Source organism: Mangifera indica, chromosome 4 (assembly GCF_011075055.1).
Source record: "Mangifera indica cultivar Alphonso chromosome 4, CATAS_Mindica_2.1, whole genome shotgun sequence".
NCBI classification, from domain to species: domain Eukaryota; kingdom Viridiplantae; phylum Streptophyta; class Magnoliopsida; order Sapindales; family Anacardiaceae; genus Mangifera; species Mangifera indica.
In genome coordinates this window covers 12166714-12193709 of record NC_058140.1, presented here as the reverse complement: position 1 = coordinate 12193709, position 26996 = coordinate 12166714, and the positions used below count along the sequence as shown (strand labels likewise).

Here is a 26996-nt window from a genome sequence, read left to right as displayed (position 1 = left end):
CAATCCCTCCTCAGATTTAGCACATGTATATGCTTTGATCTTTCACTGCCTTGAAACTTCTCATTAAGCTTATTCCATGCCTCATTGGCCGTTTCACAAGTCACAATTCTTGTGAAAATAGCATCATAGACAACTGAATGAATATTAGACAAGGCTCTTGAAGCCCATGACAGTTCCTCTTCATGGAGCCTGATTTGGTTAGAGTTGGATATGGTCCTAGAGGAGGTGGTTGCTTCTGCCATGGATCAATACCCCTCAAGTAGGCTTTCATTTTAACATCCCATATATGATAATTTTCTCCATTGAAGACTAGTTAATGTATTGTCACTTTGCCTCAAGTATTGTCACTCAATACTTGGTTATTGTCACTCAAGTACTTTTACATCCCATATATACCAATACTTGGTTGAGAGTAGGACCACTAGTTTTGGATCACCACACAAGTTTTAGCTAATCTCGCCAACTCTTACCACTCCAAGCTTATACGAAAAATAACATTTACCATAAAACCTCACAACTTATCAGGGGAATGGTGAAGTACACAGTAAAGAGAGAAAATAAATACATGGAAAGAACAATGTGTTTAAAAAAAACTCAACAAGGCAGCTGTAAGCACAAATTTCTTAATGTGCCTAAAACTCAAACATGGCATCCGCAGAATTTTTGTTTTTATTTTAAGAAGAGATTACAAAAGAGTGAACAAGGTATTCACAAAAGTATAGATCCATTAAAAGGATTATAAAAGATATAAATGGAAAAGTTTTGAAAAACTAAGCAAAAGCTGTAGACAACTCAAAATTCAATGCCAATAGCACAAAATTAAACGAAAGCCCCTGATAACCTAATCTAAGTCAATCAAGGAAACAGAAGAATCTGAAAAGCTTTAGAGACCAGAGAGCGCAGAGAAGCAAACAAACAAGCTCTGTCCCACAAAATAAGAAATCCTAGTCATATTTTGTTTGGCAAGTTACCCAAAAAATAGCTAAAATGACACAATAGTACTTTGGCTTTATCTCTTCTTCTACCAAAGCTAAGGTCATATTCTAAAATAAGAAATCTCTACACGAGGCTGGAATAACCCAGTTCATTTTTGTAAGTTGAATAAGTTTATTACCACAATCTTAACGAGAAGCTACAGTGCAAGAAAAGGTGATTTGAAAATTCATTACCACCAAATCAACCATTAATCTTATTTTCTTGAAAATTCATAGGATTGATAGAGAAACAATGAATGTTATATCATATGGGGTAAGGTTATTTCATTTAAATTCTCAACACTAAATTTTATTAAAAAAATTATTAGTTGCTCCAACTGGTAAGAATTGAAATTGTTAAGATGTAACTTTCAATTTTGGTTCTTACTTGGAGTCACCTTATCATGCCTAGGAACCAATTCTAATTTATATAGAACTAGTTGGTTCTGATTTCATTTCTAATCTTCTAAAGAATTGAGACTAAGAACTAGATTTTAATCTAAAATCTACACAATCCGGTTGACCCTAATTGTTGAATGATCGAATCCAAAATTATCAATTAATTCAAGGATTAAATATGGGTTAGTAATTATGTACTAAACAACTCTAGTTTCCCCTCAAATTTTTATAAGCAATAATAATTTTTCTAATAAAACTCAAAAACGTGTTAATTTACTCTTCTATCGGAGTGGTTGAGTTTTTTTTATTTGTTTGAGACATTAAAAGCAAAATTCTATCCATTTAAAGTGTGAAAGGGGCTTTTGTTGCTGCAAGGGGACTTGATAAAATTGTCCAAATGATACCTCAATGTTAAAATTCCACTACAGAAGAGACAGAGAGCCTTCCTTTCTCACCATAATTCAGATATTAATATTTCATAATAAACAGTGAAAATATCAGACTGAGTTTAACTCAAACCAATTACAGCATCTAAAGTTCAACCAAGTTAAAACAAAAGCCAAAACGAAAACCAGATAATGCAAAATAGTTCAGAGATCCATCAACTTCATCAGGAACTGGAGCATTTTCTTTGTTTGAAATGAACTAGTCCAAGAGAATGGGATGACTTCTCTTGGATGTGAAGGAAGGTTTCTTCTTTTCAACACTTGGTTTCATTGTAGTTCTCTTCGGTTGCTTGCTTGAACTCTCAATTCTGTTGGCATTCACATTGTTTCCTTTCTCTGTCGTTTTAAGCTTCTTGGATTTGTGAGATGCAAGGCTTTGATCTCTTGCTTCACAGGAAAAAAACAAAAAATCAAAAAAAAAAAAAAAAGTAAACCTTTGGTAGATTCAATCAGGCAGTAATAAAATTGAGAGGAGGAACTTTATGTGGAATTACAATAAGCATCTTTTTGATTCGTGTGTGAGCCTTCATCAGAGGAGTTTAATGGAGTATACTGGAGGTTCAAAGCATCAACAGGGTCCTTTCTTGGCCTTTTACCAATTTCATCAGAGGAGTTTAATGGAGTATATTGGCGGTTCAAAGCATCAACAGGGTTCTTCCTTGGCCTTCCCTTTGGCATTCTACCAATTGAGATCCCTGAAGATTCTTGAGGCATTCTAATGCTAGATGTTCCAATTCTTTCCACTCCATTAGGGTCAAAAATCTTCACACTGAAACGCATGTTTCCATCATACTCGAAAAGCAGAAAATCACTGTTCTTCACAGAGTTATCTCTGGCGAATTCCTCCCAACCTTCCTCCATGAACACACCGTTTCCAATGATCTTCACTTTAACCGTCCACAACCCACCAGAGGCAACTCTCAAAGTTGCTGTATCAGATAAATCCTTCCATATATGTTTCATGAATTGCGGCGGAAATCTCTTCTGTTATTGAACAAAAGATAAGATCTCAACCATGGATATAGCTCAACCAAATAAACCAAAAAAAAAAAAACCAACATAAAGTAAGAAAAAAAAAGGACGAATCACCATTGGTTCACCGTCCAAGATGATCTTGTAAAAACATGGCTTGTGGTCTGTCATGGTGCCCATGTTTTCTTTCTTCGAGCTTTTCTCTATAAAGGAGGGGCTTCGATGAATATCCCGGCGTCCTCTTGAGGGAGACCTGCCGTTAAGAGTGAATTTGGAAGGCGTGGTGAAGCAAAAACTCAACAAGAAGGCAGTTGTAAACACAAGTTCTCAATGTGCCGAAAACTGAAACTTGTCAGCTGCAGAAACAGAGTGCTTGCTCTTCTATTTGAAGTGGTTGAAAAAACTCACTCACAAAGATTTTCCCAATTTGTGTTCTATCATTTGGACTATTAGACGAGAAAGAAAGAAATGATCAAAGGGCTAAAAGGGCTTGCCATGTCTGCATCATTAGTTCATTATCAAGCGACCAAAAAGCTCAAACAGATCGAAAACTTAAAAGCAAAGGGATTTCCTTTATCAGCAGTACTGCCAACATTTTTAAGCCAAATACAAAATGGTCAACCATAGTCCACCTAGCTCAACAGGCTTTGCTTAATCGTTGTTGTACATTAGGTAGAGCATTGAAATGATCGAAGGGCAAAAAATCAAGGCTCAGAATATCTGCGTCTTTGATTCAGGTACCAGCTTGGAAAGAACCCGTATGTTGTTTGACAGTTCTTCCCACGCAAATATCATTGATAATTATGAGATATGATACATATTTTATGAAATTGATATAATACAGATGAAAAATGATATATATTATGAAATGCATCTAATTAATATAATATATTAAAAATATTATACGATATAATATATATTACATATTTTTTGAAAAAAATAATAATACATTAGGGTATATATAAAAAAATCTTAAATTTTTAAAAGTATTTATAATATTTTTTAAAATAATTATTTGTTAATTAAAATTTTTTATTATTTTATTTTTTAAAAATTATATCATATAATATAAAATATTAAGTTTTTGGTATGTCATATGAGATATAATTCGACTATCATCTGTTTTCTTTAATTTAAGATTTTTTAAAACTAATTTTCTTGTTATTTTTATTCTTAAAAAATTCGGAATCTAACACCAACATGCTTAACCGTTTTTAAGACAAGGTCCACCTAGACTGCCTATTTAACCGTTTCCCGCGTCCTATTTGTCCTATCCCGGGCTTTTCCCCCTGAATAGTTCCGGTTTGATATTTCCTAGAATTCATCTAAACACTTACCAACAAATCTTCCTTATCAATTATATTCAACGCTTTTATTCGTAATTAATCACCGCCAAATCAACCAATAATCTTGGAAATGTATTAAATCCTTAACCACACTGGTCTAGCAAAATCTTCTCAGAGCATCAATGGGGAAACATTAAAGCTCTATCATTTGGGGTAATCTTGTTTAATTTTACTTTTATGTTTTTTGTTTCTTGGGTAATATTGGGTTTTTATTTTTTTTACATTCAAAGCGGTTGCTGGTTTCAATGAATTAAGGGCTGGTTCTTGGTTGAAGAAGATAAAGATGATGATGAGAGATTTGATGGTGGTGGTAATGTTGGTGGCGGGGATGATGAATAATTTTGCAGATGGAGATGATACGAATGCTGTTTTCAGTCCTTGTGATAATGCAAAAATTAAAAGATTCGATGGATTCACATTGGGGCTTGCATTTTCATCAAAAGAATCGTTCTTTCTTGATCAAATTCAACTTTCACCCTGTGATAAGCGTCTCAACCTGGCCGCTAAACGTGCCCAATTCGCCGTTTTCCGGCCCAAAGTTGATGAGATTTCCCTCCTTACCATCGACAATCCGGTATATATAATATATAACCGATTTATATTCAAGCTAAGAATCAAATCAATGCATGAAATTTCACCAGCCCACATTACAATGTGTTGCTTTTTCAGAAATTGGCAGGCGGGTTCGTGGTGGCATTTGCCGGAAGAAGGTATGCAGCAAGATCACTTCCACAGATAATCTCCGACGCTGACAACACAGTCACTACTTTAACATTGGTAAAACTCAATAAACATGGAATGCAAGTAAACTTTTTCCATATTCTTTCGAGAAATAATTGGTTTTTTTGTTTTTTTTTTTTTGCAGGTCCTGGAATTCCAAGAGGGAACTCTGCTGAACTTGTATTGGAAGAGCTTTGGGTGTGAAATGTGCGGCGGAGATGCCAGTGTCTGCCTCAACCAAACGGTGTGTGCAGTGCCAAATAAAAAGTGTAAAAAACAGGGGGGGCCGGCAGACTGCAACCTGAGCATACAGTTGACATTTTCCGGCACCGATGAACGCAGAGAAGTGCTGAATTCATGGTATGAGGTGGAAAATCTTAGGAAATTTTCCTTGTTTGATTTGTAAGGTAAATTCCGTGATGCCATGCCTGGCCTACCAATGTGAGAAGCCTTCTTTTTTTCCCTGTAAGCACATAGCATAATAGCAATTGCAAGCAGACTAGAGTTCAATTTCTGTTCTCTGTCAACACCTAATAGATTTCTGAATCAAAAATCGACTGGCTACGGTAATTCTGGGCTAGTTTTGATCATTAGTCTCTTGCTTCTTACCCATCAAATTTTATTTTTCTTCTATTTCATTTAAAAAAAATTATATTCACACACTTTTAAATATATAATTGAGTACTAAAATAATATATCATTATGTAATTGAATGATACTATATCTTTAATTTAAAATTACCAAATCACACTTTATCTATATAACCAATTGTATACCTCAAAGTTGTTTGAATAAATTATGTGTCATCATATAGATAAGCGATTTTGAATTAAAGATAATACACACTCTATTACATAATGACGTATTATTTGCATATTTAATTGTGTATTTAAAATTGTATGTACATGATATTATGCAAACATTAATGCATATAATCCTCAACTGTAAGAAGCCGAACAAACTTATAAAAGAGCAATATTATATACATATACTTTTAAATACACAACTAGATATATAAATAAAATGTCATTATATGATTCGATGAATTTCAATTACGAATATAATAAAATTCAATCATTTAATAATATATTATTTATATACTAAAAAATATGTAAACATAATTTTACTGAATTTATATATTCAATTATATACTTAAAATTGTATAGATATAGTTTTATTATTTAACTTTTTTTTTTTTTTTAAATCAAACAAATCCTGGAACCATTGACCATAATGAATAACCAGCAGAAATCAGGCAAATAAAGAGGGCAATATGCGGAACCCAAATTCTTAACTCATCGATATCCAAGGGGCCTTTCTTGGGAGTCAGCCTTGATTCTGTGTAATGGGATAATTTAGTTTTTAAACATGCAACTAAAATAAATGAACTGGATGATGAATGATAATGAAAGAATCAATTGATAGTCTCATCAGTATTTTGTCGACTATGCAAGATAACAAAATCCCCTCCACTGGGGGAATTCGCTTGAATACAAGCATTTCTTTTTCTTGTTTCTATACAGGCTCTAATGTACAATTGCCAAACTATTCCCAGAGTTCTAAACAAATTTCCATGCGACTAACCAGTAAAGAATCTCTCTTGTCTGTATTATGATATTCACATGAAATGTCATTGAAAATATGCACCAGAAAGTGTTGTTAGGGCTTTATTATGCCGGTGGAACTCGCATCTTCTCATGAAGGTTTAGTATGAGATCCCGCAACTCTGGGAACACCGATATGATTATGAGTTCAAGTATTGCGTATGCAAGTTGCTTTACACATATGGTAGACTGCAGTAATCATAAATTATAGATGTTATATCAAATTAGACCATCAAACAATTAATAAGCACAAGAAAAAAGGAGAAAAAATAAGTGTCACAGCACATGGCGTAATTGAGTAAGAGGACTAACCTGAGTGAAATAATATATGTCTTTGGCACACCGCTTGTACTGCTTAGCCCCGATCAAGCTGACCAAGGCAGTTGGAGCTCCCTCTAACAAAAGGAAAGAATAATGAGTTAAAGGTCGGCTCAAGTGGTTAGTAGAAATAATCAGTCAAGTAGTTTCTCAATGGCACAAGGACTTTTGTGAATCTTCACAACAGTAGAGAAATCATCATCAGTCAAAATAGGAAATAAGAACAGAGTTCATGGTTCCACATCCATGCAGAAATTCCGCTCGCAGGATGCAGAAATTTGCTTGTGCAGGTATCCATGCTCAATTTCTTCCAAAGATCATGGTTTGACAAATAACTTTTGATAAATATACAAAATTGTCAATGAGATATCAAAATATGAAGAATTAGTTTCTCCTCAGGCGAGCATAAGAGGTTCTTGACCAAACTGGAAACAGAAATTTTGCTTCAGCTTGCTTCACTGAAGAAGCATTGGTGATACGTGGTAAAAGTCTAGACTACTAAAGCCCAAGGCATGAATTCAGAAACAAAAGAGTATCAAATATTGCTTAATCAAGTAGGGAAATAGTAACTCCAAAACAAGTTAAAAGAAATAAAAGGCATACTAGCAGACCAGAAAAAGGCCATTTTGAAGAAATAAAATTTGCAAAGAATACCACAGGCCGAAAATCGAGGCTGAAGTACAAAATAAGTGACCACGATTAGATGTAGGTCTTTAAAGAGAAGAGTAACTTACCTAAGAGCATTTTCTTGAGATCACTTGCTCTCCGAGCAGCTTCAAGTTGTTCCTCAAAGGACACTGACTTTGAGGCCCTGTGGCCACCAGATTGGTTTCCACCCTGAAAAAATTTCTGGTCTGCTTGAGCATCATCGAGTTTGCTTTGAATATTCCCCATTGGTATAAAAAATGTGCCACCAGGCCAGAGAACCTGAAAGGAATCTGTAATTAGAAAAATGAAATAAAAAATCAAATCTCTAAGCAGAGCTATGATTCTCTCTAACCAGTTCAGTCCTTACATCTTGAATCCACCGAATTCCTTGAGCAATAATGTCTTCCCTTCGAACCCAATAAATTTGTCTCAAGATCCAGTCGTCAATAGCATCTTCCATTAACAGCTGCAGTATTTGCTTTGATATCCAAAAGACCTGTCTTCTACATCAAACAAAATAAGCACATGCCAAACACCAATTATTAACTGTTGCAGGGTAAATCAAAGCCCAATACTGCTGCAATAAGTGTGATACTGGAATAACACTGCCAAAGACAAGACAACTGCATGCAGGCAAGAGGAATTGAGATAGAAAACCTAGAAAGGTGAACAATTGTCATGTACATGTAAGGAAGCACTCAGTAAATTCCAGGTATGGCTCTTATTGGTTTGGGCAGCATGTGATGAATTCCTTAAGGTATTTGTTCACATAAAATAATTCCAACTAACAATGAGCAAACCAAGAAATTCCAAAAAGAATAAAACCAAAGGAATATTCAAAATCATTTATTTAAAGGAAAGAACACGAAGGTAGTAGCACAAAAACCACACGAACAGAAAAAACCAAAGGGCAGCTTCTAGACAGAAAATGACAGGGGAAAAATGATCAGTTACAAGTGCAAAATATGAAAACATAGAGGAGACATAAGAAAAAGAAATTAGTTGGAAAAAATTACAACAAAAAAAAGACAGTCTTCCGCACTAAAATACCACATCCACCATATTGATGCAGGGTAAGTTCTACGGCATTTATTCCAGTATCATTTCACTTCCACGTTAACTAGGATTCACTTTGATTGTTGATTTTTATTGATATAAGGACTTCTATTGTGCTCAGCATTCATGTTTGATTTGGTTACTAGTCTAAAATTAAGATGCATGACAGGCTCAGTGCATTGACAAAATTTTCAAATTTAGAAGCAAAAAATAAATTCACCATATCTGGAGAAGTATAAGGCTTTACCCACCTTAGCCAGCCTCTTCTCTTTAGCTGAAAAACCGTGTCAACCAGATTTAACAGAGGCACACTTACTTTAGACGGAGTCCACTGCATGAAAACAATAACAAATATTACTAACATCTCCAGATATGCAATCAGAAAGAATGAGTCTCTCGAAACAGTAAATAAAATAGCATTAAAAATGCCAAAAGGAGTATATAAGACGAGCACAACAATAGAGAAAACAAACAATTGAAAATATTCCTAACTCTAAAAACATCATATATACTTAATTAACCAATCAAATAACTACTGGAATCATCATCATTGCTATGGCCCCACCCTTTATAATCTATATTCTTACACTTAAAATCTTTAAGATCATAACTGCATCTTCAGGATAGTCCACATAAAATGCTAGTTAACATCTATGTCAAGCTCCCAGTGTTACTAAAATAGTCACTGCAAAATCCATAGATCAACTACCATTGAAAATTATCTTTTGAGATCATATTCTTCTCAATCTTGCAACCAACAGTTCCCAGAAGGAAATACATAGAAGAGAGAGAAGACTGTGAATATGATGAAAATGATATCACTGTCTTAAGTCACATTGTTTTTAACCTATGCCCAATGTTTATGGTAAAGCAACAAAAATCAGCATCCCAGAGACAGATCTAAGAAAGTAAAACAACTAAGAAATAGTTTTATGCTACATCAAAATAAGATAGGTACTTCAGGAAATATAAAGTATAACAATAATGATGCCAACGAAATGCATGATACCTCTGGTGGCATTCCAATTGGGTCTTCCAAATGATCAGGAGTTGCCGAAAATTTGGCCATAGGTGATCCACCATGGGCAAACCGTTCAGATTTTGCATCAGAACTGTGTTTTCTTGCCAAATCTAGGTTTTTAGCATCTTCACCATGTTTCATTACCTGAGGTGGGAAACCCTTTGAGTTCAATTCATTATCTGAATGCCGACCACTATCTTGTGTACTAGATGTGACTTTCTCATGGCCATAGCTTTCGTCTTTACCACCTTCTTCATGATCAGAAAAGCTATTAACTGTTTCGGGGGTACTTTGCCTTGTAATATGAGTACATATCTCATCTGCCTTGAATGAAAAGTTTCTACCGTATGAGGAAGAGGCTTCATCAAGGTTGAGAGATGAACCTACAACTTTTCTCATTAAACCATCTGAAACTCCTCTAAACTGCCGTACAATATCATCCACAGCATCATCCACATTTACTGTTTCATATATATATATATACACACACATAAGATGTTCTATGAGAGTGATAAGCAGAATGATCATAAAATTGAATAAATCTGGCAATCAAAATTATATTTCAGAAAGCAATGAGTTCAAAATCACAATAATAAAAAATTCCCGAAATATAGTTTTGTCATAGGATATCAGCAGTTTCTATAGCTAAGAAACAAATATAGGATATCAGCAGTTGAGAACTTTAATTTTGCTAGTGAAACCATAAGGCAATTTCCTAGAAGTAAAATAGGTATATTCCACAAGGGGATGTTGAAGACCCACTGTTATACACGTAATAAGCCTCTAGAAGTACATAAAAGAGGTAGCAACCCCTACAAACAAAAATATATTTATGCAGCAGCAACAAACGCACGACAAATTGCAAATAAAATAGTCATCAGAAGCAGACCATTATAGTGAATAAAAAAGTGCATATTTTAGAACAGTGATAGAAGAAGGTAGACCAAAAAGATAGGCATCAAACCTTCATTCAAAAGTGGAAATCAAGTCCCAGATGAAAAAAAAATAAAAAATAACATAAATACAACAAATGGGAAGAAGCAAAGCATCCCAAATGATTGATGCTCACTTTGAAAAGCTCTAAACAAAAGCAACTAGGCTAACATACAACTAATAAAAAAAAAACACATACCTGCCAGGGTTCTCATTGCTGATGAAGATTTTCCAAAAGAGTAATTCTTCAAAAAAACAGAGGCAATTACCATGATTCAGATATGACTAAGAAAGTCAGTGACACTATGTTCAACTAAAAATAAAGCCCTAAATGTCACGAAGATGCACACCTTTGAGGTAACACTTAAAAAATCCCACACTTCATGCTGTTCAGCAACATTAGCTATAGACAGGAGATCCTGCATAAAGGCAACAAAGATTAAAGCAACAGGGGAAAAACAACATTCTGAAGAACAAGACAGAGGAGAACTTATAATACTTGCAGATATTTATCGAGCTGAATACAGCGCTGATGAACAAAAGCATCCTCAGTGCTTGAGGAGAATATCCTTTTGGGAGGTAGATGTAATGTGTAATTAGGAATTTCTTTAAGATGCCGATGCAGTCGTTCAAAATTCCTATACCTGAAAAGAGACAAAGAAAACAAGAAAGAGTCAGGTAGCCTGTTGCAACCTATCAAACAACATAAAAGTGCACCAGGAAAAAGTGATATTTTAATTAAGAAAAAGGCAAGAATTAAACCTTCTTTTCACAAACCAAGTTCTGTTTTCTGAATCTGTCACTGCAATTGAATAAACTGCAAAAGATTTTGATCCAAGTTTCTCAAAATAAGCTCCTATAATCTGTAGCACATAAGAAAAAAGAATTTAAGATTCAACCATGATTTGAAGAAAGTGTTCGATCATGAGAATCATCTACATACATAAGCTCAAGAAACAGCTCTTATTTCAATACTGTGCAGAACAAGGATTCCACCAGCAGTTCATTTTCTAACGTGCACAACAATCTTTAACAAAAAAAGTAAATGCTCACCCGGCACTTAAGCTTAGCAACATGTTGTCCCTCACTTCGGACTATTATATCAGAAGCATTCATACCCCTATATTCTTCCCTACACCTACCAAGATCTGGGCTGCAGGACTCAGCAACAACGGGCCCCTCACTATCTCCAGTAAAAGCCTTCTTGGCATCAGGTAGGACTTTAAGAGCAGAAGTACTATTGGATCTCTTAAGCCTATTTTTATTTCCATCAGCACCAAGATTATTAATGTCTTCCAATACAGCAACAGCACGTCCTTCATCAAATGACGATGATTTATCAAAACTCTGGTGCAAATGTGTCCCATTTTCATTCCTATCAATTAATTGAGTGTTAGAACCTAATCCCACTGTTAGCCGTAACACAGATTTATCATCTGCTCCAGCACATGGCTCAGTCCAGTTGCTAGACATTTCTTTCCCCATATTTCCAGTAGCCACAGCAGTATTAATTACATGTTTTTCAACTCCTGCTTTTACACTTTTCTGCTCTTTCCTCTTATAATTTCTTCCCTTTGTCCACATGTTCTCAAGATTTTCAGGGGTAAGAACTTCATCTCTTTTTTCAGTGACAGCCTTCAGCACTTGTGCCCAATCAGCTGAACGCAGACGCATATCTTCCAAGTATGTATTGTTATCCAAAGATGTTTCTCTTTGATCACCGAATTTAACCAAAGTCATATCTCTCCCTTGATTATTCAAAGAAGAATATGGCTTTGATAGAAAATCTCCATTATCATCTCTAATTGAAAGTAAAATGATTTCAATCACTTCGTTGATATATCTGGCCAATGAGATTTTATCAAATGGTTAGGTATTGCAATTAAGTAAAATAATCAATTCAAGCTTTACTTAAATGACAATGAATGTAACATTTATAGTATTAAGAAATGAATATCGGAGTTGTAATGATGTCCATGAGAGTACTAGAATTATTTCATAAATTGTTCCATTTAAAAAGAAATAATGAATAAAAGTAGAAGAAGTTAGATCAATGTGGTCCAGGCCCAGGTCCACAACTGGCACCCTCAGTCCTACCTAATTTCATAAATAATCAATACACACAGTCCTATGGACATAAGGCAGAATGATTCATGACAACATACTTGTGTAATTTTCTTTTTCTTATGATTCAAATAGAACTTAAATCCAGCCATTCTTACGCCTTGAAAGAACTGAAATCTAAATAATTCTCAATCTAACCTCCACTTAAACCGTACACTTAGGACGAAAGTTGTTCAATCTTCAAGCAAAAACTAAGTGAAAAACTATGCTACCAATTTTGAAAAATTAAAAACTTTGCACCCAAACCAAGCATAAGAGAAATAAATTAAAGCTGTAAAATATTGATAAAAAGAAACAAGAATCATTATAAAACTTACATTGGACTTGCTAAATTCATAATAGGTTGCATCACCAAACAAGTTACAAGCTCCCTAGCAATTGTTCGAACAATGGGGCATTGAGCTTCTCGTTGTCGTAGCACTACAGCTAGCACTCCACTAAATATCCGTTGAAGAACCTACGATATTGTAAAAAAAATTAGAAGGGAATACAAAAATTGGTCAAGATAAAACTGAAATTTTAAGATAACTCTTCAATCGGACCTTGTACTCACTCTCAGGAGATATCAATGCCGGATGAAGCTCCTTAGAGACCATAAGATGATGTTTCAATCTTTCATCACGCTCCTCAGAGGACAGCGTTCCCATAACATCAACACCAATAGCAGCTTGGTTTCTTCTAAAAAGATCTAAGTGTTCCCCTATTAAATCTACTATATCACTGTAACATAACAACAGTAATTAGATTGTGTTCATACCAAATAATTTCAAGCTTGATTGAAGTTTCCTAAACTCACAAAAAAAAAATTTCTTACAAAAAAAATTGCATATATACCTTGTTAGCAGGTCAACAAGGTTTATCTCTTTGACCCTTCCTGATATTTCACCAATAGCATCCATGATTATAGTTCGCATTAGCTCTGGGGCTTCCTTATCTGGAGTAATTTCTGAATACCATAAATCAACAACAAAATCCTTCAAAATTTTATCTATAAAATCATTAATTGCAGCCTCCACAATAGGAGAATCAATTTTCCGCTTCCATCTTGGCAAGGGTGGTGCATTAGAAAGCCGAGAATCATCGGTAGACAACTGTTTCTTCCCCAACCTGGATAAATAAGTTTGTGGATGCACTCTTTTAACCTTCCATGAGAATTCCACCTCATTAGATAAAATTCGTAGAGAACAAACTATAAGTATGGATATAGGCAAATTCATCCACATTGACGTACTTGTATCTGCATTAATAATACAAAAGCAAACAAATGTATAAAAATAATCTGCAATACGGTAAGCTAATTAGACCCTTAATCGAAAACAAATTAAATAAGCTTATAAGGTCCTCTGTATTATGTTTGCTTCAAAATTCAAAAACACAATCTAAGCAATGAAATTAATCAAAAAACGCCTACTTCATTTCATCAGCATTGAGCTTAGTTCACTTAGATTATCCAATTTACATCAATAAAACTTTTTTTAAAAAAAATCCGATAACCTTAATTTCAAGCAATTAATTTCTATAGCAACCTAAAAAAAAAAAAACACCAAAACAGCGACGAAATCCGATAACCTTAATTTCCAGCTGAAAAACGACGGCGTAACTTAACCGGACAAATCCATAATCAAAATTCAACAACAAAGGCCGAGTTTTCGGAGAAACTTACGAGACAAGAAATAACAGAAGGTGAATATACACAAGGCCCACCACACCGCTCGCAGTTTGGCTTCCTCGATCAGATCCTGTATCGTCTCCATCGCCTTCATTGTTTCTCCAATTCTTTATCAAAACTTTAATTATAAAATTCATAAATCAAATTAAACATCAATACATATATCTTTGTCACTCTCAATAATCGCAGAAAATAAGGCCATGTTTGGTCGGAAAAAACCGATTCATTTCGGAGAAGCAATGGAAGACGAGACTATCTGAATTTTAATTTCGTTAACCGTTTTGTTAATTTATTTTATATGTTTTTTGGTTTCGAGAGGGAATTGATTCGTGGGATGGGAAAGAATGGAGTTAACGCCGTTAATATTTTGACTCCGTTACTTTACACGTGTAAATTTTGGATCTTCTGGTCTCTATTCACTGTCCGAAAAGTTTTGCTCCAACTTGCTCTCTTTGTCGCCACGTACATCATTAATGTATGTTACGTTAAATATATATAAATAATTGGTAATTTTTGTTTCTCGATAATGACATGGATTAAAAATTAAATTAAATTATAGAAAATTCCCATAAATTAAATATTAAAAGAAAACATAAGTAAATTTATATAGTTTGATTGGTTGGCATGTGGGCAGCGTGGCCAGGTTGATTTCTGATTCCGGTCCAACTCATTATCCTTCATATTTGATCGGATCAGTTCGTTCTCTTTTTAAAATTGAATTAAATTATTATAATTTTCTGCCAACTTTAATTCAAAGTGAATGTTGAGTATTGTAGTGAATGTTGAGTATTGTTGTGATTAAGGCTGGATTCGAATTGAGTCAGTTCGAGCTCGAACTCGGCTCGGCTCGGTTCGAGTTCGAAACAAGTCGGGCTCTGCTCGGCTCGATCGAGCTCGAGCTAGCTCGATAATTTTTTTTAAAAAATTTTTATACAAAACGACGTCGTTTTGATCTATATATATATACAAAACAGTACCGTTTTGATATGAAAAATGAGCCGAACCGAGCCGTAAACGAGCCAAACTCGAGCCGAGCCGAGCTCGAACCGGCCATAAAAAAACCGAGCCGAGCCCGAGCTCGGCTCGGCTCGAATCCAACCCTAGTTGTGATTTCTCATTAGAATGGATTTCAATCAAACCAATTTTGAGTTTGTTAAAACTTGAGTTTGATTTGACATGATTAGAGTTAGCTCGATATTATAAATGAATAAAAAAATTTTAAAATATGATCGTTTAAATGTATATTGATCAGAACGATATCATTTTTATCAATTTATATTGAAAATTTTTAAATTTGAAAACTAAATAAACCAAATACCCTTAAACTCGAGCTCCAATTTGAGCTCAAAAATATTAATTATTAAGCTCAAACTTGAGCTCGCTTGAGCCAAGCTTATTTTCAGTTTGTTTGAGCTGAACTCAAGTTCAAACTCAAATAAACTCAAATCGAATCTAACTCTATTTCTTATTAATAATTTATATATTAAATTTCGAGTTTTGTACAAGATAAATTATAATTATAGGAATTTGACTTTGTTATAGATTATTATGAAAACAATGAACAATGTGAACAGATTACATATAGAGAGGTTTTTAATAAGATTCAGTTTGTTGTTTGAAAGCTTGAGTCTATCATTATGTTATTGACAATTCTTAGAAAGTGTCCCAACAATATGTGAACTAAAATTACTAGAAAATATGTCTTGAAACTCGATTTTAGAGAATTATCAAAGGAGAATAGTTGGATTTTTAAGAAAGTCATCCTATCTCATACCAAGTAATGGATGCTAGAAATTTATGTTGGAAAGATCTTTTTTGTTTATTTTTTTCCACATCTCTCTCATCTCCTACTATATTAATAGAAATAGTATTCATCTTAGATACCCTTGAACTAATCTAATCCCATTGTAGGTACCGAGTTGAGTGGTTGTACTCATTAGTCAAATACCATTATGAAATATCATCTCTTATATCTAAGAGTAATGAATCATATACTAATCTACTATAGCCTCAATATACTTCTCGATATAATCAATAATTATCGTATTGATAAATCTAATAAGAATGCTACATTAAACTAGTGTCAAACTAAACAATTGGAATACGAAATGCAATGGTAATATCAAGTTTAAATATGATAGTTCCACTGTTCATTAGAGTATCTATTCTACTAACACTGGGATTGTTATCTATATGTCATCTATATGAAATCATCTAACAGAACAATATAGTAAATATATAGTTAATATACACTCACGTGTTAAATTAGATTGTCAAAAACAATCTTGGCATATGAGTTTTGTCACTGTCATTTGGTAGAATTATTTGATTGTGATAACCTTACATCATTATTTATGCTCTTGATTAGGATAATGATAAGTCTATAGATGTTTCTAGATTAGCTATCATATATGTTTATAGAATCCTTACAATCAAGCTATAATTGATCTCATTGTCACAGTTTTACTAATTTAATGACATTTATCACTAACACACACACATGCAGAAATAAATGAAAAAATGTCAACTACTCTTAAAACATGAGACATTGTTATAATAAAATTACAAATTTAGCCTTGATGATTGGCTTTAAAACAACAACTCTAATAAGGAGCCCCCATTTTAGCGCTAAACAATTGTTGTGATTTCCCGCCAACAACTGATATATACAATTCCAAATCTTGTTCAAAATAACTACAATGACAACTATTAGATTTAGTTAATCAATCCACTTTTATGAGTATAATGAATAATGTGTGGGGATTAAACACATAAAATGTTTTAACATAGTTCGTCCCGTAACTTGAGAGTTTACATCTATAATTGTGTTATTAAAAACTCTAAGAAAATATTTCAACTAAGTGAGGAATCAATTTATAAAAAATTTTATCCTGAGAAGAAATTGATTTTAGCTAGAATTGTTGAGATCCATATCCCTTGTCCTATCTTATCTAAAGTGATGGATGTTAGCTATTTTCACTACATAAATCCATTCTATTTATCTTTTTTCTTCTTTACCCCTCTTTTTCGATGATTATGTATATTAATAAGATGAAAATGGAACGTTACAATCTGATTGGCTACATTTCAATTTTAAATTCAAACAAATAACTTCTTATTATGTTACATGAGGTTAAGATAATGATTGTGATCTGTTATGACAAGAGTTTATTGCCTTCCACTATGGATGAGAAATATGACAAGAAAATAAGCTGATAGATTGCTTTTTCAAAACAAGAGATGTTTAACTATATGTTGGGTTGTTTGTTGCTAATCTTTTAATTAGTTGTATTTTCAAGTGTTTCGTGAGTTTGGTTAAAGAAGAATTTTTCAGCATAACACTTAAAATACCAAATATATTATATTTAAATATTATGCTAATCAAGGTGAATAAAAAATCTAATGGATCTTAAAGTTGTATTTTCTCCTACAAACAAAACAACGTTTATTATTGTCATGTGGTCAAAACTATTCCTTGGTTAAACTCACGAATTTGACACTTAATAGACAATTAGTCATAAGATAGTAACAACAAGCTACATGATTAATAATCAGACGTGACACTTGTATGTGAGTGGACTTAAGGTGCCAAAAAAAAAAAAAAACTTCACATTCAGAAACATACGGAAGAAGAAAACTTGACAATTATCACAATGCTCCAAACTTCTTCAAGATACAAATATCGTTTCCTATTATTATGAAACCACTTTTTATGATACCATCAATTACAATCGAATTGTAATACTCTTTTACTATTTCAGGAGTACACAATCTCCCAACAATAACAAAAATTATCGAGATTCATTATATTATTGTTTTTGTATTTAATTCTACCTTAATATTTTTTTTTTTATAAATTCATATATGCTTTTGAGTAACAGATTGAACCATATTTAATTGTTCATAATCTATTGCACTAAATTTCATCACTATTCAATATATTTCTTGTTAGTACAAATTAATTTACGTTCTACACAATTGGGGTAATCGATATGAATCAATTATAACCCTAAGTTAGGAAATAATTGCTCAATCATATATATATATATATAAGAAAAAACAATATTATATGTACATATTTTTGATACATAATTTGAGTATACAGATGATATTTAATAATATGATTGAAAATTATTTTATTTTTAATTTAAAATTATTTAATTATATAATAATATATTATTTATATATCTAAATTATATATATAAAATATACACACATAATTTTGTTATTTAAGAAAATGCCCACAACAATAATCTATTCTTGACAACTGTCACAAAATAGTTACATTAATCCACGATAATTGATGCGAATGAGGATTTTGTTATTATTATTATGGCATGTTATTTTAACATATATTATATTTATTTATTTTTAATTACAGCATAAAATATTTAGGGCCTGGAGACCTGTTTCACTGACACATTTGGGCCGGTTCAAAGCTAAAGATTGGGGCTCATTGAAATCACAACTATCTGCCCATGGATTCACGATACGCCGCGTTTTATGAACCAGCTCTCCAAACCAGTGTGCCGGTTCCACACGGCATCCTGGAAGAAAGTTAACATAATCAACGGCAATTATTCAATCTCATCAAATGACAACCGATAAAATTCGAAAATATCATTAAAAAAATCTGAACCTTATCCACTAACTTGGTCCCACCATTGCACATTAATGAATAAAGAAGAATATCTTGGTTTGTCTGTCGACTAATGATATATCTTCTTAATTATCTTCCATTTTAATAACAAAGCAAAAATCTAACCAAAACCAGAACAGGTGTTTGTGTCTTAAGAGCGTTTGTACATGATGTTAAAGTCGATTGTCTTTAGTTCTGGTTCAGTTCCAGTCCTGGTGGATGCTACAGATATTCATGGTACGAGGGAACCCAGATTTGGCTCAGTGGTTTGTTGCTCTTCACGAAACAGCGCTTATAATGTTCCAAAGCTTGAGCCTTTTAGCCGAACCAAGTTCGAAAGAGCCGTTAAAGATCTGCCCTTGATCGAAAAATCTGAGAACGATCTTGCGGGTACGTTATTGATACTCGTTCTCTTGCAAGTAATGAGATTGATTTTTGCTGTGCTTTTCAGGAATGATAATCAGTTTTGAAAGAGCTCTTTCATAAAAGGGTTTTGTGTGTATTTTCATTATTTTTGTAAAGTACTTTTGGCAAAAGCACTTTCTGTTAGTGTTGGAAATGTAAGTTTGGTATGGTTTTGGTGTAGATTATTGTTCAACGCTTGAAGGAGATGATTCCTACAGCTGCTGGAGAGCTTATTTTGAGCTTAAAGATCTGGAAGTAAGTTTTGTTGTAATAAGAGTGTAAGATTCTTAATAAAGTTCCCAGAATAAGGATCTAATTTTAATATCTAATTTGTATGTACTCCAGAGGGAAGCGCCAAAAGAAGATGTTGAGAAACTGATTCTGCAAGCGGGTGGTGTAAAATCCTTGATTGGATACTTACATGGGGTTTCATCGATCCACAAGGGAAAGCGTAATGAATTTTTTTCGGCAAAGCCATCGAGTGCTGAAAAAGAGGGAAGTAGACAATGTCCTGTGCCGGATGGATTGCCCAAATCATTGGAAGAGCTAGAGGAAGAAGAGAGAGGCAGAATGCCAGATTCTCCTTACACCAGATTGCTTAGAAATAAGGGAAGGTTCCCAGCTTGGTATTCCCCTGCTCCCGACCATGAAACAGATTGATAAATTAGCTAGAGCTTATGCAAATTAAGACAGAGGAGTTCATCGAACTTTTGTTCCTGTTTGGTTCTTTGTAGATGTGTTGTGAATTGGGTGTTTATAGAGTTGAGCTTTGATTACATTGTTTATAGCAAAGTAATTTCATGGTAGAGATATTGGGTTCCTAGAATGGTTGTATAAGCCGTGTGAAGTTGTTTTGTTAATAACATTGAAAGCTCCTCTTCCAAGTATTAAGAAAATACTTCTAGTGAGTTTTGGTTACCATCTTCCTAATTCTACTAGTACTGATGTTTTCATATATAACTTTCAGGGTGTTACAAATGTGACAGAGATTCAATTAGATTTGTTAACCCCTGAAGTCAACAATTTAAATTGTTGATAGCTGTTTTTATTCACTAAAACTGACTGATGATCATCATCACTGGCCAAGACCAGCAAAGTTGTATCTAGTTTCTTCCGAGGTTTGTGGCTTCAGGTCAATGCAGATGCATACCAGTATTTGCCAGAAATCTTTATTCATTTAACTGCCAGTAATATCTAACATATAATTAAACTAGACTAGATATTCTTTTTCATATAAAAAATGTAAGAGAGGTTGCATATTTTTTAGGACAGTTTTGATAAATTAGATTGCATTTGTCTATATTTAGATTACTTAAAAATAAAAAAGGAAAAAATTAGGTATACATTTTATTTATAATTAACGGTAACAAAAATGATTTTACATAAATGGTGTTTGATCTCTTGCATCTGCCTCAAGTTGACAATTCTGTTCCATAAAATCACTCATAATCGTTGAATCCACTATTATTACCCCTGCTTCACCTGACAAATCGCAATTCAAATGAATTGTATCCCTAAACTTGGAAGTCTAAAAATGGGTTGCTAAAAAAAGGTCTCAAAATGGCCAAAATCCCAGTGAAGTTTCAACGGTTTGCTTCATATATAAAAGAGCCCCTCGCTCGGTATCTATCAGCAGCCTTGGACCTGCAAGGAGAGTACGGTGTTGTGAAACAACATGCTTCACAACATCAGAAATTTGCAGGCCTCTGGCTGCTGCTTATTGTTGTTTTTGTTTTCTTCCTTCTCCATAATTTCTCATGCTCTTTCGGATGCTGAGGCATCTCTTATTGCTCGTCGTCAACTGTTAACACTTCCTAAAGATGGGAAGCTACCGGTCCCTGATTTCGAGATAGAACTCGACCAACAGTTTGAAAATGAAAGGCTGAAAAGGGCATATGTGGCGCTTCAAGCCTTCAAGAAGGCCATTTACTCTGACCATTTTAACACAACTGGTAATTGGGTTGGATCTGATGTGTGCTCATATAATGGTGTGTTTTGTACACCAGCAAACGATGACCCCAATATCAGAGTTGTTACTGGTATTGATCTTAATCATGCTGACATTGCTGGGTATTTCCCAGCTGAGCTCGGGCTCTTGACCGATCTTGTACTATTCCACGTAAACTCTAACAGGTTCTGTGGAATCCTTCCAATGAGCATGTCAACCATGACCAGCCTTGCTGAGTTTGATATCAGCAACAATCGTTTCGTTGGTCCTTTCCCAATAGTTGCTCTGTACTGGAAAAATGTCAAGTATCTTGACATCAGATTTAATGATTTTGAGGGTGAGTTGCCTCCAGAGGTATTTGAGCTGCCACTTGATGTATTTTTCATCAACAACAACAGGTTCACATCTTGCATTCCGGATACAATCGGAAAATCAAATGCATCTGTTGTGGTATTTGCTCATAACAAATTGTCTGGTAGCATTCCAAGAGAACTTACCAAGATGAAAAACTTGGCTGAGATTCTCTTAATTGACAATCAACTTGGAGGTTGTCTTCCACAAGATATGGGAGAGCTTCACAATTTGACCGTCTTTGACGCTAACTCCAACAATCTCTCAGGAAGTTTGCCTAAGAGCTTTGCAGAGCTAAAAAATCTTGAGAAACTGGACCTTTCTCATAATCAACTAACAGGAACTGTGTCGGAGGAGATCTGCACACTACCGGAACTGTCGAATTTCACATTCAGTGATAATTATTTCCAGGAAGTGAGTAGAGAATGCAGTTCCAGAAAGAACTTTGTGATGAATGATACAAACAATTGTTTGGCTGACAGGCCTGAGCAGAGAACGGCAAATGAATGTTCTGTGGACCGAACTGTTGATTGCAATGCTATCTATGAGAGTTGTGGCGGAAGTGTGCCATCCACATTACCTACACCTATTACAAAGCCAACTGCGCCAGTAGCTCCTGTGCCACAGCCATCCAAGCCGTCCTCATCAAAACAAGTGCTGCCACCACCACTATCACCAACAAATCGGCGGTGGCCATGGACAATTCAGGCACCACCTAAGCCATCATCTCAAATTCCTGAGCCACCAAAACAGTCCGCTCCAGTGCCACCGTCGCCAACACATGTGGTTGAGCCACCAAAAGAGTCTACTCCAGTGCCACCACCACCAAAACAATCCACTCCGGCGCCACCAACACCAGAGGCCGTGGTTGAGCCACCAAAACAGTCCTCTCCGGTGCCACAGCAGCCAAAACCTGTAGTTGAGCCCCCAAAGCAGTCCACTCCGGTGTCATTGCCACCAAGTCCTGTGCCAACACCATCAAAGGTGCCGACTCTAGTGCCACAACCATCAAAACCACCAACACCTACACCCACACCGATACCTACACCAACACCATCCCCAACACCAGTGCCACAACCATCAAAACCATTGACACCTGAACCAGTAACACCATCGACAAAACCAGTGGCACCAACAGCTGCACCATTACAGTCACCACCTTCAGGGCCACAACAACCTAAACAATGGTGGCCATGGACTTCAACACAACCAACACAAACACCTATACCAACCCCGACTTTGACACCAACACCAACACCATCAAAACCGTTACCTCCAGTGCCACAATTATCAAAGCTGCCTACAACAACACCAACACAAACACTAGCACCAACACCTGAACCAACAAAATCGTGGGCTCCATCAACACCTTTGACACCAACAACAACACTAACACCCACACCCTCACCCACACCCACAGCCACACCAACCCTAGCACCAATGCTACAACCATCAAAACAATCGACACCTAAACTAGTAGCACCATTGACAAAACCAATGGCACAAACACCTGCACCAGTACGATCTCCAACTTCAGTGGCACAACCACCCAAGCAATGGTGGCCATGGACTTCAACACCGCCAACACAAACACATACACCAATCCCGACACCAACACCAACACCATCAGAACTATTAGCTCCAGTGCCACAATCATCAAAGCTACCTACAACACCACCAACACAAACACCAGCACCAACACCTGAACTAGTAAAATCATGGGCTCCAGCAAAACCTTTGGCACCAGCACCAACACCCACACCAACATCCACACCTACACCATCCCCAACACCAGTGCCACAACCATCAAAAGCACCAACACCTGAATCAATTACACCATCGGCAAAACCATTGGCGCCAACACTAACACCAACACCATTACAACCGCCACCTTCAGTGCCACAACCACCTAAGCAATGGTGGCCATGGACTTCAACACCGTCAACACAAACACCTATACCAACCCCGACAATGACACCAACACCTGAACCAGTAAAATCGTGGGCTCCGGCAAAACCTTTGGCACCAACATCAACTCCTTCATCTACACCAATACCATCAAAACCACTAGCTCCAGTGCTACAACCATCAAAGCCGTCTATACCAACACCAACATCGACATCGGCAGTGACACCTGGACTAGTGAAACCACCGGCTCTATCAAAACCTTTGGCACCAACACCAACTCCTTCATCTACACCAATACCATCAAAACCACTAGCTCCATTACCACAACCATCAAAGACGTCGAAACAAACACCAACACCGGCACTGACACCTGAACTAGAAAAACCATTGGCTCCATCAAAACCCTTGGCACCAACACCAATATTTACACCATCAAAACCACTGGCTCCCATGCCACAACTATCAAAGCCGCCAACATCTGCACCCACACCTACACCATCAAAGCCACTAACTCCAGTGCCACAATCATCAAAACCGCCAACACCAACACCGGCACCGCTAACTGAACCAGTAGAACCACTAACCCCATCAGAACCTTTAGCACCATCACCTACACCAACACCATCAATACTATCATATCCAACTCCACAATCGCCGACACAAACACCTACACCAACACCTGAGCCACCAAAACCAACCTCCCCTCCGCAGCCATCAACAGTACCGGCTCCACCCCCACCTGTCCAGTCCCCGCCACCTTCTCCAGTAAACACCACACCACCACCTCAAAACCCAACTACACCTTCACCATATGAACAAGCTCCATTAAAACATGTCCTTTCCCCACCACCGCCTCCTCCTGCAGACGTTCCACCCTCGCAAGAGGAGGATGACTTCTCACTCCCAACACACATTGGAGCTCAGTATCTTTCGCCACCTCCGCCAGTATTCCAAGGCTATTAGGGCTGCACTTGTGTAAAACTTGCACTTGATATGATGCAATGTCAATGCATGCTGTATTAGTTGATGAACTTCCCAACGTAAGGATTGACTGACGAGCAAGCAGACAGATTTGGAGAAATTATGTGAAATAATATGTTTATAATTGGAAAAAAAGAGAGAGAGAGAGAGAGAGAGAGAGAGAAATATACTTTTAAGTACTAAAATCTTAATTCATTATATTTTTTTGACGAAGTTTTCCTACATCTAAATAGAACTTCTATTATTTTTCAATCGTCTTTAACCCTAACCTACCCTTCCTTTCATTGTTAAAATTCAAACTTTCAACCCTGATTAAGATTCAGCTAAAAATTGATTTGGCTAATAATTTGTTTTCGTATGTGTTTAAATTAACTTAAACCCTACGGATAGATATTTAAAATTTTAAAATATCACAATAAATATTTGAGAACATAATAAACTTTAGGTGAAAATAAGCCTTTTGACCGTGTCTAAATTGACTTAAACCCTAGACATCTTGGGATTGAACCTATCATTTACAAAAAGTTTGAATTTGTTTTAAAAGCATATCTCTTGGAGTTAAAAACTTGAAAAGCTTATAATCGAAGATTAAGATTAAGCCTTAAACTTGAAAAACTTGAAGTCCGAATGCGGATAAAAAATGGTAGGCGGCACAAGGTTTAATATTTGTTAACAAGGTTGCAAGTTCTTAGTAAACATAACAAAGTTGCTTGCAGGTTTCAGTTTCAAGTGAATAATGTTTACTTACATAGGTATGTAATTAACACAATTTAATTCTTCATTTATAACTAATAGTTTCAGATATTCCCCTTTTTTATCTCCAGATTTTGATTCTGATTTCAATTTCTCAGGGAATGGAATCAAAACCAGCTGATTTCTCAAAACTGGAATTGAAATCTATCCGAAGTAGGCCAGTTCCAAGCAGGAACTAGTGCTGAAAGTAGAGTACTCGACAGTTTTGATTCTAGATTGGTTTTTTTTGCTCACCCCTAATTATGGTTATATATATCAAATTTTAAAAAATACAGTTTATGGTTTAATTTGGTTTGAAAATTGTCCATACTGTAACCTAAACTGAAAATAGTTTTTCAAAAATTTATCAACTTAAACAAAACTATTTTATGAATTAAACCAAACTAAATTGTAAATTTTAAGCGATTCGATGTAATTTTATCATTTGAATCAAATTACGCACACCCTTACTCTCAAATGTCGTATCAATAAGTCTATTAAGAACACTCACTTAAATCACCAAATAAAGTGTTGAGATAGGATTTTAGAGTAAATATGAATGGAAATTTCTTCTCATAAATTAGAGTTCTACATAAAAGATGTTGGAGTAGTGATGATGAGATCAATTAATTTATCTTGATATTCATTACAATGAGAGATAAAATAAATATAGAGAGATTCAGACACAAAGTGATATTTGAACATGGTTCGACCCTTGCCCGATAGCTTACATCAATATTTATATAATTAGCAACTTTTTGAGTGTGCAATGATAAAATGTGGATAGAGATTACAAGATGAGTCATGAAAAATAGGTCTTGAAGAGAGGAGTTCTATTTTTGGAGGAGCTTTTTACACCTATCTTAAGATGATGTTTATCTAACCTTATGTGTGAGCAGTTGACGATATGAGATTGTGTATCCGATTTACCATTCAGTTTTTCCTCTTTCTTTTTTATTATCTCCCTTTCCTTCTCCCTCTCTTTCCCTAATCTCCTTTTTCTTCTTCCTATCCTTCTCCTTTTTTAGTGATCAGTTTTTTATATTTATAAAATGATAACTCTTTACAATTTAAATTAAGATAATGATTGAAACTTGATATGATAGTAAGTTAGTATTTTTTATCATACGTAATTATTCAATCATTTGGTGAGGAAATAACGAGCCTATAAGAGAGACTTGAAAACATCCTAAACTCATCCCACTTAAAGAAAGAAAGCAAAAAAACAAAGCAAGACCCAGTCTGTACTATTAGATTCAGGTCTACCCATGATGGGTCGACCCGATCTATTTGGAATCAATTGCCAATACGCAGTTGGTGAGGGTTGAGAGTAGTTAGAGACGTGTGTGTGTGTGTGAACTAGAGATGATTTAAAAAAACTCCTCTCTCCCTTCCAAGATGAACATATAAACATACAGAAGAATAAAACAATTTTCTTCCAACTCATCTAAAATAGAAAAAAAACATAGAATTCAAGGTCTTTCAATCAAAATGCAGTACTCGGACAAATGATGTTGTGAAAGTGACTAATATCGGGTCTTTGCGTCAATGTGGATTATTCATCAAACACATAATCGAATCCGGGTACAATAAATTTTCTAGTTTCAATTTACAGGACTAGACATAATATTTTTCAACATTGATATTAGAGCATAAGTTCATGTTTTTTATGCTAATATGTACAATTTTGTTGTTCTCTTTCCACATTCTCATTGTGTTTAATGGTAAACTTCACAATATGTATATATAAAATGATTTATATGGCTTTACAATTGTTATGTTTAACTGGAACTACCTGTTTC

At 35.1% G+C, this 26996-nt stretch overlaps 5 protein-coding genes across 11 annotated transcripts; 3 read left to right on the top strand and 2 right to left on the bottom strand.

Moving 5' to 3' along the window:
• Nucleotides 1-1816: 1816 nt before the first annotated feature.
• On the bottom strand, nt 1817-3222 carry LOC123213218 (B3 domain-containing protein At1g49475-like). 2 transcript variants are annotated; one of them, XM_044632608.1, is made up of 3 exons: nt 2909-3222; nt 2314-2803; nt 1817-2206 (listed from the first exon to the last, which is right to left on the bottom strand). In XM_044632608.1, exons 1-3 carry the CDS (start codon nt 2969-2971, stop codon nt 2019-2021), a joined length of 741 nt encoding a protein of 246 aa, XP_044488543.1. In that variant the 5' UTR covers nt 2972-3222; the 3' UTR covers nt 1817-2018. The 2 variants fall into 2 exon arrangements, with proteins under 2 accessions (XP_044488543.1, XP_044488542.1); XM_044632607.1 differs by having other exon boundaries at nt 2314-2806; nt 2909-3209.
• Nucleotides 3223-4088: 866 nt separating this feature from the next.
• Nucleotides 4089-5450, top strand: LOC123214943. 2 transcript variants are annotated; one of them, XM_044634974.1, is made up of 4 exons: nt 4089-4290; nt 4393-4711; nt 4807-4914; nt 5003-5450. In XM_044634974.1, exons 2-4 carry the CDS (start codon nt 4421-4423, stop codon nt 5261-5263), a joined length of 660 nt encoding a protein of 219 aa, XP_044490909.1. In that variant the 5' UTR covers nt 4089-4290; nt 4393-4420; the 3' UTR covers nt 5264-5450. The 2 variants fall into 2 exon arrangements, with proteins under 2 accessions (XP_044490909.1, XP_044490907.1); XM_044634972.1 differs by having other exon boundaries at nt 4368-4711.
• An 803-nt stretch (nt 5451-6253) lies between these two features.
• Nucleotides 6254-14538, bottom strand: LOC123214471. 5 transcript variants are annotated; one of them, XM_044634244.1, is made up of 16 exons: nt 14225-14516; nt 13793-13798; nt 13396-13703; nt 13104-13281; nt 12879-13018; nt 11491-12280; nt 11200-11300; nt 10937-11081; nt 10788-10856; nt 10637-10682; nt 9493-9965; nt 8735-8814; nt 7795-7930; nt 7514-7706; nt 6774-6856; nt 6254-6650 (listed from the first exon to the last, which is right to left on the bottom strand). In XM_044634244.1, the coding sequence occupies exons 3-16, from the start codon at nt 13473-13475 to the stop codon at nt 6528-6530; spliced, it is 2637 nt and encodes an 878-aa protein (XP_044490179.1). In that variant the 5' UTR covers nt 13476-13703; nt 13793-13798; nt 14225-14516; the 3' UTR covers nt 6254-6527. The 5 variants fall into 5 exon arrangements, 4 of the variants coding, with proteins under 4 accessions (XP_044490179.1, XP_044490177.1, XP_044490178.1 ...); XM_044634242.1 differs by having other exon boundaries at nt 13396-13798; nt 14225-14538; XM_044634243.1 differs by having other exon boundaries at nt 7795-7927; nt 13396-13798; nt 14225-14538.
• A 4366-nt stretch (nt 14539-18904) lies between these two features.
• LOC123213027 (CCG-binding protein 1) lies at nt 18905-20192 on the top strand. The gene is made up of 3 exons (XM_044632349.1): nt 18905-19259; nt 19456-19529; nt 19620-20192. Exons 1-3 carry the CDS (start codon nt 19037-19039, stop codon nt 19932-19934), a joined length of 612 nt encoding a protein of 203 aa, XP_044488284.1. The 5' UTR covers nt 18905-19036; the 3' UTR covers nt 19935-20192.
• Nucleotides 20193-20824: 632 nt separating this feature from the next.
• LOC123213540 (pollen-specific leucine-rich repeat extensin-like protein 4) lies at nt 20825-24626 on the top strand. The gene has a single exon (XM_044632997.1). The coding sequence runs from the start codon at nt 20950-20952 to the stop codon at nt 24442-24444; it is 3495 nt and encodes a 1164-aa protein (XP_044488932.1). The 5' UTR covers nt 20825-20949; the 3' UTR covers nt 24445-24626.
• The last annotated feature ends 2370 nt before the right edge of the window (nt 24627-26996 follow it).

Bases quoted from the DNA above. Each gene is read 5' to 3' on its own strand.
- LOC123213218 (XM_044632607.1), bottom strand. From the start codon at position 2,971: ATGGGCACCATGACAGACCACAAGCCATGTTTTTACAAGATCATCTTG. The intron at 2,807-2,908 runs GTGATTCGTCCT...TTTGTTCAATAA, and splicing joins TCTTGGACGGTGAACCAATG to CAGAAGAGATTTCCGCCGCA. The intron at 2,207-2,313 runs GTAATTCCACAT...TTTCCTGTGAAG, and splicing joins GAATCAAAAAGATGCTTATT to CAAGAGATCAAAGCCTTGCA.
- LOC123214943 (XM_044634974.1), top strand. From the start codon at position 4,421: ATGATGATGAGAGATTTGATGGTGGTGGTAATGTTGGTGGCGGGGATG. The intron at 4,712-4,806 runs GTATATATAATA...TTGCTTTTTCAG, and splicing joins TCCTTACCATCGACAATCCG to AAATTGGCAGGCGGGTTCGT. The intron at 4,915-5,002 runs GTAAAACTCAAT...TTTTTTTTGCAG, and splicing joins CAGTCACTACTTTAACATTG to GTCCTGGAATTCCAAGAGGG.
- LOC123214471 (XM_044634242.1), bottom strand. From the start codon at position 14,324: ATGAAGGCGATGGAGACGATACAGGATCTGATCGAGGAAGCCAAACTG. The intron at 11,082-11,199 runs GTTTAATTCTTG...GTCTCTTTTCAG, and splicing joins ACTTGGTTTGTGAAAAGAAG to GTATAGGAATTTTGAACGAC. The intron at 6,857-7,513 runs GTAAGTTACTCT...TCCTTTTGTTAG, and splicing joins TCTCAAGAAAATGCTCTTAG to AGGGAGCTCCAACTGCCTTG.
- LOC123213027 (XM_044632349.1), top strand. From the start codon at position 19,037: ATGATGTTAAAGTCGATTGTCTTTAGTTCTGGTTCAGTTCCAGTCCTG. The intron at 19,260-19,455 runs GTACGTTATTGA...GTTTTGGTGTAG, and splicing joins ATCTGAGAACGATCTTGCGG to ATTATTGTTCAACGCTTGAA. The intron at 19,530-19,619 runs GTAAGTTTTGTT...TATGTACTCCAG, and splicing joins TTGAGCTTAAAGATCTGGAA to AGGGAAGCGCCAAAAGAAGA.
- LOC123213540 (XM_044632997.1), top strand. From the start codon at position 20,950: ATGCTTCACAACATCAGAAATTTGCAGGCCTCTGGCTGCTGCTTATTG.